The sequence below is a fragment of the Leuresthes tenuis genome, unplaced genomic scaffold (genome assembly GCF_036924035.1).
Source record: "Leuresthes tenuis unplaced genomic scaffold, fLeuTen1.0.hap1 SCAF_8, whole genome shotgun sequence".
In the NCBI taxonomy this organism is placed as follows: domain Eukaryota; kingdom Metazoa; phylum Chordata; class Actinopteri; order Atheriniformes; family Atherinopsidae; genus Leuresthes; species Leuresthes tenuis.
The window spans coordinates 19,892,805-19,907,775 of NW_027325362.1; the positions used below are offsets into that span (position 1 = coordinate 19,892,805).

General features: G+C 43.0%; 1 protein-coding gene across 3 annotated transcripts in view; it reads right to left on the minus strand.

Annotated features, from left to right (window-relative positions):
* Positions 1–14,971, minus strand: part of sipa1l2 (signal induced proliferation associated 1 like 2) — a 75,822-nt gene that overhangs the window by 28,913 nt on the left and 31,938 nt on the right. For all 3 annotated transcript variants that reach the window (XM_072391293.1, XM_072391292.1, XM_072391291.1), the window contains exons 3-9: positions 14,303–14,436; positions 12,916–13,104; positions 8,682–8,856; positions 8,348–8,451; positions 6,757–6,914; positions 5,586–6,162; positions 598–872 (exon numbers count right to left, since the gene is read on the minus strand). In XM_072391293.1, the coding sequence (XP_072247394.1) occupies positions 598–872; positions 5,586–6,162; positions 6,757–6,914; positions 8,348–8,451; positions 8,682–8,856; positions 12,916–13,104; positions 14,303–14,436 (1,612 nt within the window). The remainder of the gene's footprint in view (positions 1–597; positions 873–5,585; positions 6,163–6,756; positions 6,915–8,347; positions 8,452–8,681; positions 8,857–12,915; positions 13,105–14,302; positions 14,437–14,971) is intronic.

The following is a 14,971-nucleotide window of genomic DNA, read 5'->3' on the forward strand; positions in this document are numbered from 1 at the left end:
GATTTCACACCACTGTCTGTCTTCCACAGACAAAACAGGCAGATGTGCTTTCAGAACAAGCTTTTTACAAAGACCCTCATCTCCTCTCATCACAAAAGACCGTTTGAAATGTGCTTCTCTCTTTTTAGTGCAGGAGCAATGGGTTCTCCAGATGGGTGTGTGCCCCTAAAAAGGCAAACACTCCCATCCTAATTGCCGAATAGAACGTTAGACAAGGTTAGAAAAAAGCAATCTACAAATGTGAGCTGTCTGAGGCATTAATCAAAAGGCTCATCTCATTATCATTAGTGAGAAACGCTGACTGTCCGTGACTGTAAAGCTCGGCAGAAGCTTTCTCTCACAAATATACTTTCCTCTCCGGAGAAATCAGAGAAGGACAACAGCTACGAGCAGTGTGCACTGTAAGCATTTCTATACGCTGATCACCTTAAACATGAGAGCAAATGTCAAGCTAGTTTCCCCCTGCTGGTTGGAGAAATTTGAAAAAAGAAACTACTCTACTGTTATGACTTTTTGAGGAAGACCTGCTTTTCTCTTTTGTCTGAAATGTTGCAGCCAGAAGTGTTTGTGGTGAAGTAAAAATTGTTGAGAATTTACCTTCGAGGAGTGCCATCCTCATGAGGCTGGATTATAACCACTTTGACAGTGACAGATGTGCGCAGCAGGTCAATCATCTGCTCGTGAGTGAGAGTGGCGACAGCCACCTTGCAGATCTCCACCAGCCGGCTGCCCTGTCTTAGCCCTGCCTTCCAGGCGAAGCCAAAGGGCTCGACATCAGCCACAATACCCTCAAAATTGACGTGGAAACCAAGCTGGCCGAGGCTGTTCCGGCGCAAAGTCATCTCTGACGTCTCGCAACCTCTGGTGGCAATCTGGAATCAGAACAAAAAAAGATGTTTATCATCTAAAACATAGGTACAAAAAATAGGTCAAATGAAAAAAAAAGCATCCATGCACAAGGAAAAATACTAATGATGCATCTTGAGCAAAACAAACTCTTGTCCTCAGACACAAGTGCCCAGATATGTCTGCTTGGCTAATTCAAAGAACCTCTTAGAATTGCATCTAATGAGAGGGGCCATCAAAGAGCTATCTGAGCAAAAGAGCAACAAGGAGTCGGTTTTAAAAAACATGTACTACACACAAATACACATCTGTCTCTGTGGACAGGACTACAATATCTCTGTGGATGCTACATGGGGTACATGCTGCATGAATGAGAATCTAATTGGCAGCTGAAATGTCAACGTCTCCACGGAGTTCAGTCGAGTTCATGTCTAGAGAGAGCTTTAGAGCATTTTTATACACAAATGCATATTCTGCATCAACTGGCAGTTAATAAACAGGTTTTGATTTAATCCAGCATGAAAAAGGATTCACTTCACATTCTTTTTTGTACATTTTCTATTCTTTTTTTTTTTTTTTTTTTTGACAGTGCAGCCAGAGACTTAACACTTCACCCATAGATTTTTAGTGGCCAGTCTCAAGGGGGATTTACACCGGGGACGTAAGCGCCACGGTTTTGCTCCGTCCTCAGCAGCGGAGCGCTGGCTTGAGAGCCAGTCGTATTCACGCGAGATCGCTAGATCCGGCGATAACCCGGAACGCGAGACCGCAAAACCCCGCCAGACCCCGTGATAAACTGTATGCATAAACAACAAGAAACAGCTTCTCCGACGTGGAAGAACCTGTTGATCTGACAATCTATCCTCTACTTTTCTGCTTCTATCATAAGTGTGCTAGTCAGTTTCTATATTTGTGTAATTGTAGTTTTATTTTGAAAGGGGGCAGAAGTTTATTTCGTTGATTCTGTGTCGGATTTCCTGTGCTGGTCCAATCTGCTCTGTTGAGCTTGACGCGGTTCAACAACGGCTCCGTCAGGAATAGAAATGCAACGGAATGATAGCGACAGCCGCTGCTGAGACGTTGCGCGGCGCGCCCGGTGGGTGCACTCTCATTGACGAGAGTGGGAGCGATCAGCAACTGACCGCAGCGCAGCCGTTACGCAGCCTTTACGTCCCCGGTGGAAATCCTGGGTCAGTCTGTCTTACTGCATGCCTGGATGCAACTCGCAGTTGGTTCTTGTTCAATCATGCACTTGAGTGTATATTAAGTTGCTTGCTTTGCTCAGAGGTGGCCAGGGCATTAGCCTTTGCTTTAATGCATTTCAGGTCAAACAAAGTTCGTGCAACCTACTTTCTTTGGCAGGAATAATCTTAAAAAAAAAAAAAAAAGTATAACCTAAGTAACAAGAGAGGAAAGCAATTCTGTATTGATGACATTTAAAGACCTGGGATATGTATCGGCTATACTGCTGTGCAAATGGTATGACAGGAGTGCACATTTTCCTGCAAATATTTCGTGACAACCACTGAAGGAATAAAAAAGAAAAAGGTCACACTGCATCCAATGAGCTGTAATCAACCATCAGATTACTTTTGGTTCAGTTAAGGGTGACTGCCTCCATTTGCTTTAGAGTGGCAGCTGGCTGCAGTGACACATTAACACAGACTATGGATTGTCAACACTCCACCAGACTCTCACTGTAGCAGAAACCGTACACCGCTGTGCGAGAGGAGACCCAAGACGGCCATGATGCACCATCACAGCACAACACTTTATAAAGTTAACTCAAGAAAGTTAGGTGGCCGTCTCCACCACCTTTTCCAGCGCGTACAACCCAAAGATTCTCATCTAACTATCAAATACTAGAGGAGAAAACACCTACATTGAGCCAAACTAAACAACAATTCTGTATAAATCTTTGAGGGCAATGTACTCAGATTTCTCCTCCAAAAGGCTGAAGTCTGTCACGGCTGAATTTGGCAGGACACATATTTCAAAGGTGTGTGTCTCTGTGTGTGTGACCAAAGTGTTTCCATGCCAGACCAAAGAGCGGTGCTGTAATCACTGGTGGCATTAGACTATGACAGCACCGAAGGGAAACAAACATTATCAGATTTAAATCTGTTCTTAAGTAATGCTGGCTCTGATCCTCGCTGAAAGGTCTGACAGACTCAGCTCTGACAGGGATGACACCATCTGCAAAAGCACATTTCAGAGACATGACAAAACCCTGTCATTCCATCTTCAAAAACCAGAGGCGCATTTATCTGGACGAGTCGATCAGAGGCAACTTGTTTCCTCTGGGCTGTACATTTGTGTTTCTAATATCCGTTAACGTCTAAATGTCTATGACAGCTGCTTCCAGTGTGATAAAGCATGAGTATCTCAAGCATAACATTGTCTGTAGAGACACATAAAACCCTCAAATAGAGCTGATTAATACCGATTACTCGGTTCACTGATTGATGCTTACTCAACAAATATGACAAACTGCTTGTCTCACAAAAAAAAAAAAAAGTTAATAACAATACAGCACATATTGACTTCAGGACTACAGGTCTAATAAAAGCCAAACATGTGGCCACCCAGCTCAGCAACCCTCTGCAGGGCGAGATGTCTCCACAAAGCCCTTTGCTGCGCTTTCACACTGGGCTCCTCTGTATGTTACAGTTGGCAATCTGTTCACTCTGGTTCGCATTACATCACAAATCGAGCAGCCTGTAAATCCTCCCAGTGAAACATGATTCCAGTCAACCTCTGGGACATTTACAGACACCTTTGGGACAAAGTCTGCACGGTCAGCTCATACCCAAACGTGCCAACTGCTGCCGTTGCGCCGCTGTCTGCTTTTATTTCTATTTTTTTTTTCCTTCAAAACTTATTCAGAGCTCCTACCGCCAAATATTCCTCACAGATCCAGGGGATAAGTGGAAAGTAAATGTGAAGGGAGATTAGCATAGCAAATGAGGAAGTGAAGTCCTTTGGTTGATCACAAATGCTAATATATCCTTCTATCCTTTCTTCTGATGGGTTGAGCAGAGCAGACAGACACTGAATGACATCTCTGTCCTGTCAAGATTAATCATGGAAAATACTTTTGCAGGTTCTTGTGGATTCTTCTTTTTTATTTCCTTTCTTTTTATGTGGTTAGTGTATAAAAAATCTTTTAGCAAATGTACCTTAATTAGTTCTACTGTAGCTTGTGACTTCAATGCAAAAGATTTTTTTAGCAGGAAATGGACACCAGTGATTTGCTGGCTGGGGTTTGATAGAAAGTTTGAGACCGGTACTGCAGCTGCCAAAAAGGCACCGTGACGGATAAGTGCAGGAAAGCACACAGGCAGGCATTTTTTAATTCAACTTCATTGTTAATTAAAGATGACAGTAGGTTGTCTGATTAGAGGTTCAGTGAACTAGGTCGTGGAATCGAGATTAGGAGAAACGCGAGCCAATAAAGCCATACAAGAAGTGTTAACAACACATTGTGAAGTGTCTTCAACAGACCTGGCCCAAAGATGTTTTAAAAAGTGGGGAACTGAGAAGGAAGTTCTCAATAAGAGTGAAATAGTCTGAGGCCAAGTGTCTTCTATTCTTAGTCTGTCAGACCCACAAATGTGTCTGTTCCCACTCCTCCCCATAGAAACTGGGTTGGTGTCCTGTTTAAACTGCCTCCTCCTACACCTGCACCCAAATATCCTTTAGTTAAAAAATGATGCCAAAAAAAAAAAAAATGACATCATCACTAATCTTTCATCCCATTAAATTAACTGTCTGCTGCAGGAAATGGCTGCGGCTTTAGTTGATTTTTTTGATGAAAATGCTGCAATATCTCCCAGTGGCTTATCCTCACCAACCTCTGACTGGAATGGTCGACTGTACACTACACCCCTGCGAATTCTGAGAGAAAAAAAGCGATCAACAGAAACTCTTCAATCCCCTCTGAAATAGGACGTGCCTGCTCAGATGCAGATGTAAGCTACAATGGCAAGTGCAATATTTGGAATACGCACAGTTTCACCACAGAGAGACCACAATTATTCCAAGGGAAAACCGCTGAAAGTAAAGGCAGCCATTTCTCATGCAGTCTGCCATCAAATTTACTGATGGCAGACTGCTTCTCCATACTTTAAGTGACAGGAAGTCTGATATATCCCATCTTACTCATGGTTGCAACCACCTAATGTTAAGGCTGGTGGCCTCGTAACCATCGAGTCAACCATTATGTCACCACGGCAATGCAGAGCAAAGAGAATATCACAGAACCTGTCATTTCCAAAAGCAACAAGTCAAACACAGCCTGGACAAAAAGACACAGTCAGGTTTAAATTTATCTATGTATGGTTTTGTCCTGGACCCCAAAGGTCCTCTGTACTCGTATTAATCTTGATGCTCAGTCAGTGCTGGAGCTACATCTCTGCCAATCAATCAAAACGATACGGCAAAGTGGTGGTAGAAGGCTTAATTGGATGTCAAACTAAGACGAAACCCACAATTAGCCATCATAGAGAACAAATGCAGAATGATTTACTCTCTCTGTAAGAGGGATCCAATGTGTTAAAGCTGAGTAATCTGAATCTTTTGTTCTCTCAAATGTCTGCATGGCACGATTTGAGACTTATACTGAAGATAAAGGATTATAGCACGCTATAAGGGACAGATACCTCTATAGTTTAATCCAGCAGTCATTAAAACTTCTAAGATGACAGAGATGATCACAGTTGAGCCTTTAAGGGTCTTACCTCTAGTCTTTGCACCATCTCCCGGATATCTTCTCCACAGCTGTCGTGTGCAGACAGCATGATACACTCCCCGCGCTCATAGAAGATCTTAATGCTCATAATCCCTGAGGTCCATCCGATGACGTCGCGACATGAGCAATTGAACACCACATTTTTTGACTCCTCCTCAATGAGCACAATGAACTCATTGGATATGCCGAGCAAGCAGTACACGTCCATCGACTGGCCAAAGTCCCGGGCGCAGACGCTCCAGGTGATGGCTCCCACACTGAACAGATGTGCGTCCTTCCTGGGTTTAACTTTCTCCTTCTTCTTGGCTCCAAGGTTAATGAAGCTGAATTTCACGGCTGAGTCTATAGTCGCTGTGCTCACAAAGTTCTCCGCTAAGTCCTTGAGGTACTCCTGCCGCGTACGAGTCGCCATTGCTCGGAACTTCTCTGACTTGTGAGCGGCGTTCTCCCCGTTGATGACCTTGGCAAGGAGGAAGTCCCTGAAAACTGCTGACTTTGGGAAAGTTACAGACTTGGGAATAGGGGGGCCAAATGGAGGCACGTCTTTAGATCTGGATACAGCCACGCTGGAAAAAAATAGCAGTGACATTAAACAGCTGAAATAAGTAGATAAGTATTGAACTCCATGCACGATAAGCAGCCATTTGAGTGTTGAAATTATAGGGCTTTCAGGAAAATTATTTCTGATGAGACGGGGGGGGGGGCTCAGACTAATCTTGCTCTGTTCAACAAATGCTATATTATTAGGAAAAGTTGTCTTGATTTAAACACCCGAGGACAAAGTTGTAAGTCATAATTTCAAGGTGTCTCTGAAGATAATAACTGTATCATCAGTGAAGAGATCAAAAGAGCCTTGTGATTCCTCCATATTACTGAGAAGTCATGACAGAAACCACAGAAGGAATCCGGCAAGCTATTATTATTATTACCCTTTCGAAATAGGAGCTAAAAGTTCATGTGGAGTCATTTGGCATGAAGACATTTAGGCAGAGCACATGATGAACACATTCACCTTAATTGTAAAAGAGTTTTTTTTTTTATCCCTGAGTTTGACTCCGTAAAGTGCTTCTCTTCGTTTCTCTACTCTTTTCTTACCAAAAAAAACCCCCACAATTGTTTGTGTGAGCCTTGCAGGCGAGGCGCAAGCTTGGTCCATTTACCTGTAGCAGACGTTATCAGTGCAGGGGTTGTGGACTTTGACGATGACAAACACATGTTGGAAATGAGAGCGGATGTTTTTTGGAGTGAAAGGAAGGGCTCCAGGCTCCTGGAATACTATGGTGACGATGTCATTGCCAATATGCCTCTTTCTTAATAACTGCAACAAAGAAAAAGAGGGAGAAATGGAATCAAACATGAGAAAAGGCATCACAGAGAGGGTGAATACAGCAAGGGAGTTCAATAGGAAAAGATTGAGAGATACATCATTTGTTCAAGATTGAGATTGGAATGAGAGCGATTGGGTTTTATGGGGAAAAAAAACCCATCATAGCCGAGTAGATAAGAGTGAGAGAGACAGTCAAACTGACTCAGCACTGATGCAACAATGTCAACCTCAACAACACAGCTGTGATAAGCTTTGTTCAATATCAGATCAGGAAAGGTTCTAGAGCCAAATCTTTATACGAACAGACTTGCACTATGGTATTCTTTTCTTTTAAAGTACACTTCTTAACTGCAAATGGAAATGATCATTACTTCTTTAAATGTTATAGTATCTGGTGTAGCTATGGTGCTATCAGCGCAAGTATGTCCTTAACACAAGGGATCTGTTAAGTTAGTTTGAACACTTACTACTTCACGGATTCTTGCTCCATATTTGGAGACTGGCAAGTGATGATGATCAAGAGTTTTTGGGGTGAAAGAGATATAAATCATCCACACTATTGGATTTTTCTTCTTTTTTTTTTTTAGCGAAGGGCGCATATTCTCCCAAACCCAATTCATACCGCTTGCACTGTTTGACTGTGCTGATACTTAACATCATCATTCTGTCACGAATGAGGTAGGTACCGAGGGTCAGAAAGAGTCAACAAACAAGCAGGATTAGAGGAACCAGGGGTGAATTGAAAAGGATGAAGGGATGAGTGGAGCCTGCTGGAAGATTACTGCCAGGGATTAAATTAAACTATCCCACTTCATGAAATACAGTTGGAGGAAAACAGAGAAAGAACCCCCTGCATACAAAAGCTGCCAATCACAGGTTTAAGATGCACTTGACAGATTGGGCTCCGTTGAGCTTAGCTGTAGATCATGCCCCGTTCCACTCCAGCACTTCTCACCACCTTTAGTTTATTCAAAGTTAAAGCCTCTACAGGGTTGCATCCACAGGTTTTATCATGGGCTCAAAAAGCACTTCCATACAAGTGCTGCAGAGACCTCTGTAATTTCAGCTTTATTGGGTCATTGCTCACCCATCAACCACCACATCCATTACATTCTTCTTGTTCACACAGACAGACAGACACAGAGGCCCATCTAATACCAAACCAGGTCCAGCCCCTGGGGATGCATTGATTAAAATTCTACTAAGGGGCACCGTCACCATGGCAATGCTCATGCTTCTAACTGATGGGTCATTACCGTGGCAAAATGAATCTCTGGGGAGGACTGACAGCAGTCGAGATTGGATATATCCTAAAAGAAAGCTGCTCAGGGACTTGTACACCCATTAGACGGCAGATTACCACAAAGAAAAGCAAACATGGTGGTCTGCCGTTGGGGTGGAAAGTGACAAAACGTGCAGTTTACCTGTTGTCGGTTATTGGGCGTGTAGGGGAGCATGGTGGACACGTGAAACATCAACTCGTAGTCCTTGTAGGTCGTGTAAAGAGAGTGTGTGCCTGTGGAGTCAGCTGTAACAGAGAACAGGTCAGTCAAGGTTTCATGCTTCATTACGAAAGACCAGCATGTCAAGTAATCTGAAGGTTAAATCAAACCAAAATCCAGATTAAGGAAACATAGGCTTAACAAATCTCACAGGCCCCCAAAAAACACAGCAGAGCATCTGCACTCAGCAGGAGATGTAAGGGGCCTGCACTCTGTGAATGTTCGGCTGGTGTGTGCGAGGAGTGCTTCAGCTTACTCTTGTTATCCAGCTGAGCTCTGTACTTGGTGAAGCCTTTGAGGCGCACCCTCTGACCAAGCAGATCCAAAAACTCATCCAGTGCGGGTCCAGCACTCTCGTTGTTGTACATCTCTTCTTCTGTGCTTTGGCCTGCCTTGCAGTAAAGCACGCCCACCTTGTGCTGGAAACTTAGCTGGAACAACGAACACACACAGACACTAAGTGAGCAAGTGTCATTTCCTGTATCCCACGCCACACTCATACATACTGTACATTATGCACTCACAGCATGCTAGCACCTACTTTCCATCATGTCACAGCTAATGTGAAGGCCTTCAGAACGCTCGTCAGAGAGAGCTGAAATCCCCTTTTGTGAAGCAGTGCTATGAACTCTCAGGAGCCCTGAGCAGAGCATAAATCAAGCCGAGCTATTAGCTGCTACTTAAGAGCAGCTGTGGAGCTAAAAGGGAGTGAATTAGAGACATACAGCCAAATAATGTCGGTTAATGGCAGAAAACTGTATGAAGCTGCCAGCAATAGTATTTTAATCCTTTCTAAAACACCTCATTCTCAAGAAATACTTTTGTTTGGCAACTAAATCCTATCTGTAGCAGTGAAACACAAATAAGAAAGACAATGAACAGAATCCCGCTAAAAATAGTGTTCATTCAGGCAGGATAACTGAGGTGTACATCTGAGGCACCGTTGTTTAACAAAGACAGTCGGCTAAAATCTCTGAGGTTTTCACTCCACAGAGATGACAGATCTAATACGAACTGGTCCTCTGAAGAGACAGGACTGTGTAAAACATCTGGAGTGATTCTTCTTGGATGGATATAGTGAGAGCCCTCTTCACTAACATGAATCTTTTATGTGTTACAGCTTTCCGAAACCAGACAAAGGGAGGGGGGGTAAAACACAGGAGGGAACAAATCCATGAAAAGATTGGAACCTGTTGCTCAGTATTTACAGCTGGACCACATGGGTAATGTGTCCATCTACAAGAAGATAAAGGTTTCGCTGAATGTAAAAGCCAACGAATGGGCTATAAACTGGAACAAATTGGAACTGTCCTTTTCCCTGTTACAGGTTATCAGTTCTCTGTGTGCTGCTGACACTGTTGTCATGGCGACTCCTCTATCAGGCAGTCTGCTCCGCACTGAAGCTCGTGCGGTGATGGAAAGCTATTATACCATCAAGACCAATGGAAACGGCATGATGTGCAATGATGTGGTCATCTTTTCTTTTTTTTTATCCGGAATTATATGGACTCACTTAACCTCCTGCTCTCCTAAACAGACTGGCCGATGGCCAGAACAATTCCATTGCCCTTTGGTGAAAATGTTGCTGCTGCTTTAACAGTTCAAACACATCAGGACACATAACCCCAACAGATCAGTAGCACTCCTGAGGCGAAGCTCTCTGTAAAGGCACATTTGATGTCTTCACCTGCTTCTGATAAAGCTGAGCAGCAGCTGATAAACAGTCAGAGTATAGAAAGCATAAAATATAGTCTCTCCATACATGCGTCCTTAATTCTTCTACTTCTTACAGTACCGACAGAAGATTTTGCTGACCTTTTAAAGTTTCCCACATGTCAATGAATCAGAATCATTTCAGTCAAATCGACCAAACTACATTCATTACTTGGCAAAGGTTTAAACATTTTTTTTTAAAAGCACTAGATACATAATGTATGGAGAGAGAACTAAGGGAAAGATTCCCTCTGGAGGACCCTTAGAAGCACCCGAGGGATGCAGCCATATCTTAAACCAACATGCAACCCCAATGTGACATCTGTCTGCACTGCAGTGTCCTGAAGCAGCAAAAATATGGAACATAATGTCTAAAACCTGACCACGAACCAGGCACAACATCAAAAAAGGCAAAGAGCCTGGTCACTAATCCAAAATTTTCCATTTGCTAATTTTTCTTCTCCCCAATATCAGCCTCAGTAGGTGGTAGATTACTCTCTTGAACTAGCGGAACAAATCACATTTAAGCTTAATTATACTTTATTATTCTGGACTTGAACTGTGTCGCTGTGGGCATCAGCGGTGATTTATGGACCGGAAAAGGCTTCTCTTTTTTGACAGTTTCAATCAAGATTGAAAGAAAGAAGAAAAGCAGCGGTTTTTAATTTCGAACATATCCCGCTTTCAAATTTTCTTTGTTATAAATCAGAGCACTGGACCAAGATTAGCTTTGTAGGTTTTAAAAAGGCAAATTGTTCACCTTGAATGGGAAAAACAAAGATTGTGTGTTTGTGCTTTCTATGCAGACACCTGCGGGCTAACCTTTATCAGTTTTCCAAACGAAAAAGTGGAAACTGACATTCTAAATTTGAACCTGGTAAACTGTTTTCATTAAAGACGACTTCAAGCCTTTATATGTAAACTACAAATGCACATCTAATACCAACAAGTTTCCAAGAAAACAAAAACAAAACACATTTGCAATTTCCATCTCTGAGAATCACATCTCAGAATCATATCAATTGCCTCCTGCTTTTTTGCGGCCCATCATCACACAGTCAATCTAAAATGCAGCCACATATGCTCTGTTCTCCTCTGGTCCATCCAGGGCCATTACCGCAAAGTCCACAACCAAGGGATTTTCTTTTTGATCATGAGGATATTATGAATGTCGTCTCGCTCCAGGATACTCTGACTCACTCTGTCTGCTATCTGTTTGCAGCACAAAAAGCACTTTAGCACACGGCTACACTCAAGCACAAAAGTAGGGCTAACATCTACTAAACAGTGTGTGCACACAGTGTGGCTCTCAACACATGCTTAAAGAAAATTACAGACTAAAATAGACAAAAACAGGCCAAGCGTGATCGCCACACTGTGCAATACTAGCTCCCTCACATAAATGCATGAGAGGGGCGGTCCAAGTCCAGCTTGGTTAAATGACGGACTAAGGGGTGTTTGACATATGAAACATTTGCCCGGCAAGCATAACATTAATGATTAAAACAGGAGTGTTAAAAAGTGCCGATGTCCGAAGTTAAACGAGCTTTAAGCCCCACTTAGCCTGGCCTCTCCTTCTCTGAAAGTACTGAAACAATATCATCTTATGGCTTTCTTTTCCCTCCCACTGTATGCGTCAGTTTCAGTCTTGCTATATATTAAAATATCAGCATGCAGAGTTGTGTGGCAGGTGAACAATGTCATCTATCGGCTCTCTCACATCGAGCAGAAAGAATCTCTTCAGGATACTTTTTTTTTCATGAAGTTACTTTGGACACATAGTGTGTGCCAAATTGATTGCATTAAACTTTGTTTGGAGAGGACACTCTACTGCTCTTGCTTAGGTGTCTAATCAAATCTTATACAAAGAGGGGCATGGCTGACATTTTCCATTATAAGAGCCTTTCCCTTGTCAGCTGGAAGGATATGCTTATGCTAACGAATGTAATTAAACTAATAAGCAGCCAATTCTCTGATCGTAAGACAAGCAATTCACTACTGCTTAATCCTTCTAAATCTCTTGCCATCTTGCAATTTCATTACATGAGAAATTAAAAACCTTGAGAACGAACATTGAATCTCTGACACCTGAGAATGAAGAGAGCCTTGATCACTATTAGCAATTCCATTCGAATGGAGATAATGCAAGATGACACTCTCCGCTGTCTGGGAAGACTACTAAAACACCTGCTCTCAGATGAAGTAAGCTGTTAAAAGCAAGTCACTTTAGCCAGCGTCTGATTGACCTATCAGCAGAACAAGTGAGGCAAAAATGACTTTTTAGTGGCTACAGTAAGAGTGGGATTTCCATTGATTTTATCAAGTGTGATATTGTCTTATGCCTCCTCATGGAAGCCCAGTGTCTGCTAAAGGTTGCTGCTATCTGACAATCCATCTTCAGTGTTCTTCTTTAGCTGATGCAAATGACAAAAACGGGTTATTTCTAATCAATCTAAATCAGTGTGGAGTGAATGAGCAAAGATAGTACAGGGATTGTGAAACTGTTTTTCAGAAATCTATGTTTCAGTTCAGTCTAAACGGCATCGTCGGTGTAGTTTAACACCAATAATCCGATGAAATGTTGTCAGGGGGTTTGGGGATCCGCTGTTTGCTGCAGTGGTTTCTTGGAGCTCTTCAAAGTTAAGGCAAACTTCCACTCTTCCTTGAACACTTTGCATCCAGACACAAGATTGGTCCGATGCTGTTAAAATCTTCATCAGCAGAAGTCTGCTGTTGCAGTTAAGACCCTGAGCACAAGAAGACGTCAGTGTACTCACCCCTTGCTCATCCAGTTTGAGGAGCTGCTCTGGGACTTTGGGAGAGTTGAGGGCCAGCCTCAGACACTGAATATTCAGCTCAGGGATGACATACTCAAGCACTTCCTTAAGCGGCAGGCCGCGGGCTGTTCCGTGTCTTGCCGTGGATGGAATGGCATCCTCAAGGATGGCTCCACGGAGGGTGGTAAGCTGACAGGAAAGACAGATAGTCAACATTCGTTCAGTCTGTAGTGAGTCATGCAGCCCTGCCTGCAAAGTGTGTTAGGGTTAGATCTTGGTATGCCCTCGCATATGCCGCCTTATTATTTAGGGCAATTGTTCCATTACTTTGCCTCTGGACTGCATTAGGATGTCAAATCCTGAATAATTAACACAAGCTAACTGAGCAGTATCTACTAAGTGCTTTTTCACTATTAAGACCATTAATGTGCCTGTAAAACTTACAGCTTGGCACTCTGTAAACCAGTGTTGTTTGGAATATCAAAGACACTTTCACACCCATAAATCCCATTTCCATCCACACAGCCTGTGCACATGAGTGTCAGCAGTCAACGGCTGTCTGACAGAGAGGCTTTCTGAAAAGCAGATTACTTAACAGACTTAGTGAGGAAAGGAGAGTGAGACAGGGAGTGGGTTTGAGAGGCAGAGAGGGCACCGAAGCTAAACTGAGAGAAGCAAACGCAAACAGACGCTCCAGTCTGCATGCAACTTCCAGGACTACCATGACCCAGATACATTGTTTTATCATGGGAGTGGTGCTTTATACCAAGAGCGGTGCTGGATATCAGTGACATTTCACAGCCTGACGCATCTGTTGCACCTGAATTATTCAGCGAATGAGACCAACCAGCATCAATCAAGGAAAGATTTCAGTACACCAGGGACACTCAGACTGCGCATCTCAGTCTTTGGATTAATCATGTTGCGAGTGCATATGTGCATGCTCGTGTGAGAGCATGAGCAAGCGAGGACGATCACACCAACTCTCATTGTGTTTGCATGACTGGCCAGAATCGCTGGACACATTATGGTGTTCAGGGCAGGTTTACTTGTACTGCTTGACTGAGTCTTAAGCTAAATGACCTTAACGGATCTTGTTGAAGTTTTCAAATTTTGTCATGCCTATCATGAATCCAATAATAGAAGTAAGTGCTGCATACTGACGCACCGGTTTGTGCCGGGATCACAGGTGGGATGTTTATACTGACAACAGTACTGAGGTCTAGTTTGGCCTATCCCACCTTACTTGCTCTCCCTTTCCCCTTGCTATAATGATCTAACGCAGACAACACACTAATGCGGCCGTCGCTTAGCTTTAAACCGTGTCTGCTGCTGGTTCATAAGCACATAAACTTTGAAGAGGCTCTGTGAAAAGGGCCATAGTTACCTGACTGGTTCTAAAGGTGACCCGGTGGTTGTACTGCATTCCGTCTTTCTCCTTTCCTTCGTCCAGCCTCTCCCTGCGGATGCTCACCGCCACAGGTCCAAGGTTTTCATCAAACCCAAAATAGTTTTGATGCTCTGGAGGTGGTGCAAGAGAGTTCCCAGTGAGACACATGTTAAGCATCACATCAAACGTCACTGAACTGGAAGACGTGCTTCAAACATAAGTCACAGCTGTGAAAGTTTTTAACTCTACAGACACATACTTTCATAGCTAACCTACATACTTCCCAAGCAATCCCTGCTACCACATCAGCTAAGTATCAGTTTATCTGGTGAGTCTGATTATTTACTCGATTGCAGAAAATGTGTTGTGGATTGACGGTGGTCGAGCTGCGACACCGATTACTGAGAGCAGTGTGACTACATAATAGATGTCAAAAGTGATTTCCTCGGATTAGAACCCGAGAGCTTATGGACACAGGACTGGGATTTTAAAATATAAGAAATAAAAATACAGGCTTAAAGTATTTTTTACTACCCTTTGACCTAAATTCTCCAGACATACTTTCATACCTCTTACAACACTTGTAGCAGAATGTGTCATTACAACAGCATTGTCATGTTTATTGTAATTCAGCCTCAAAGGTGGATTATGGCTTTAAGCACACAC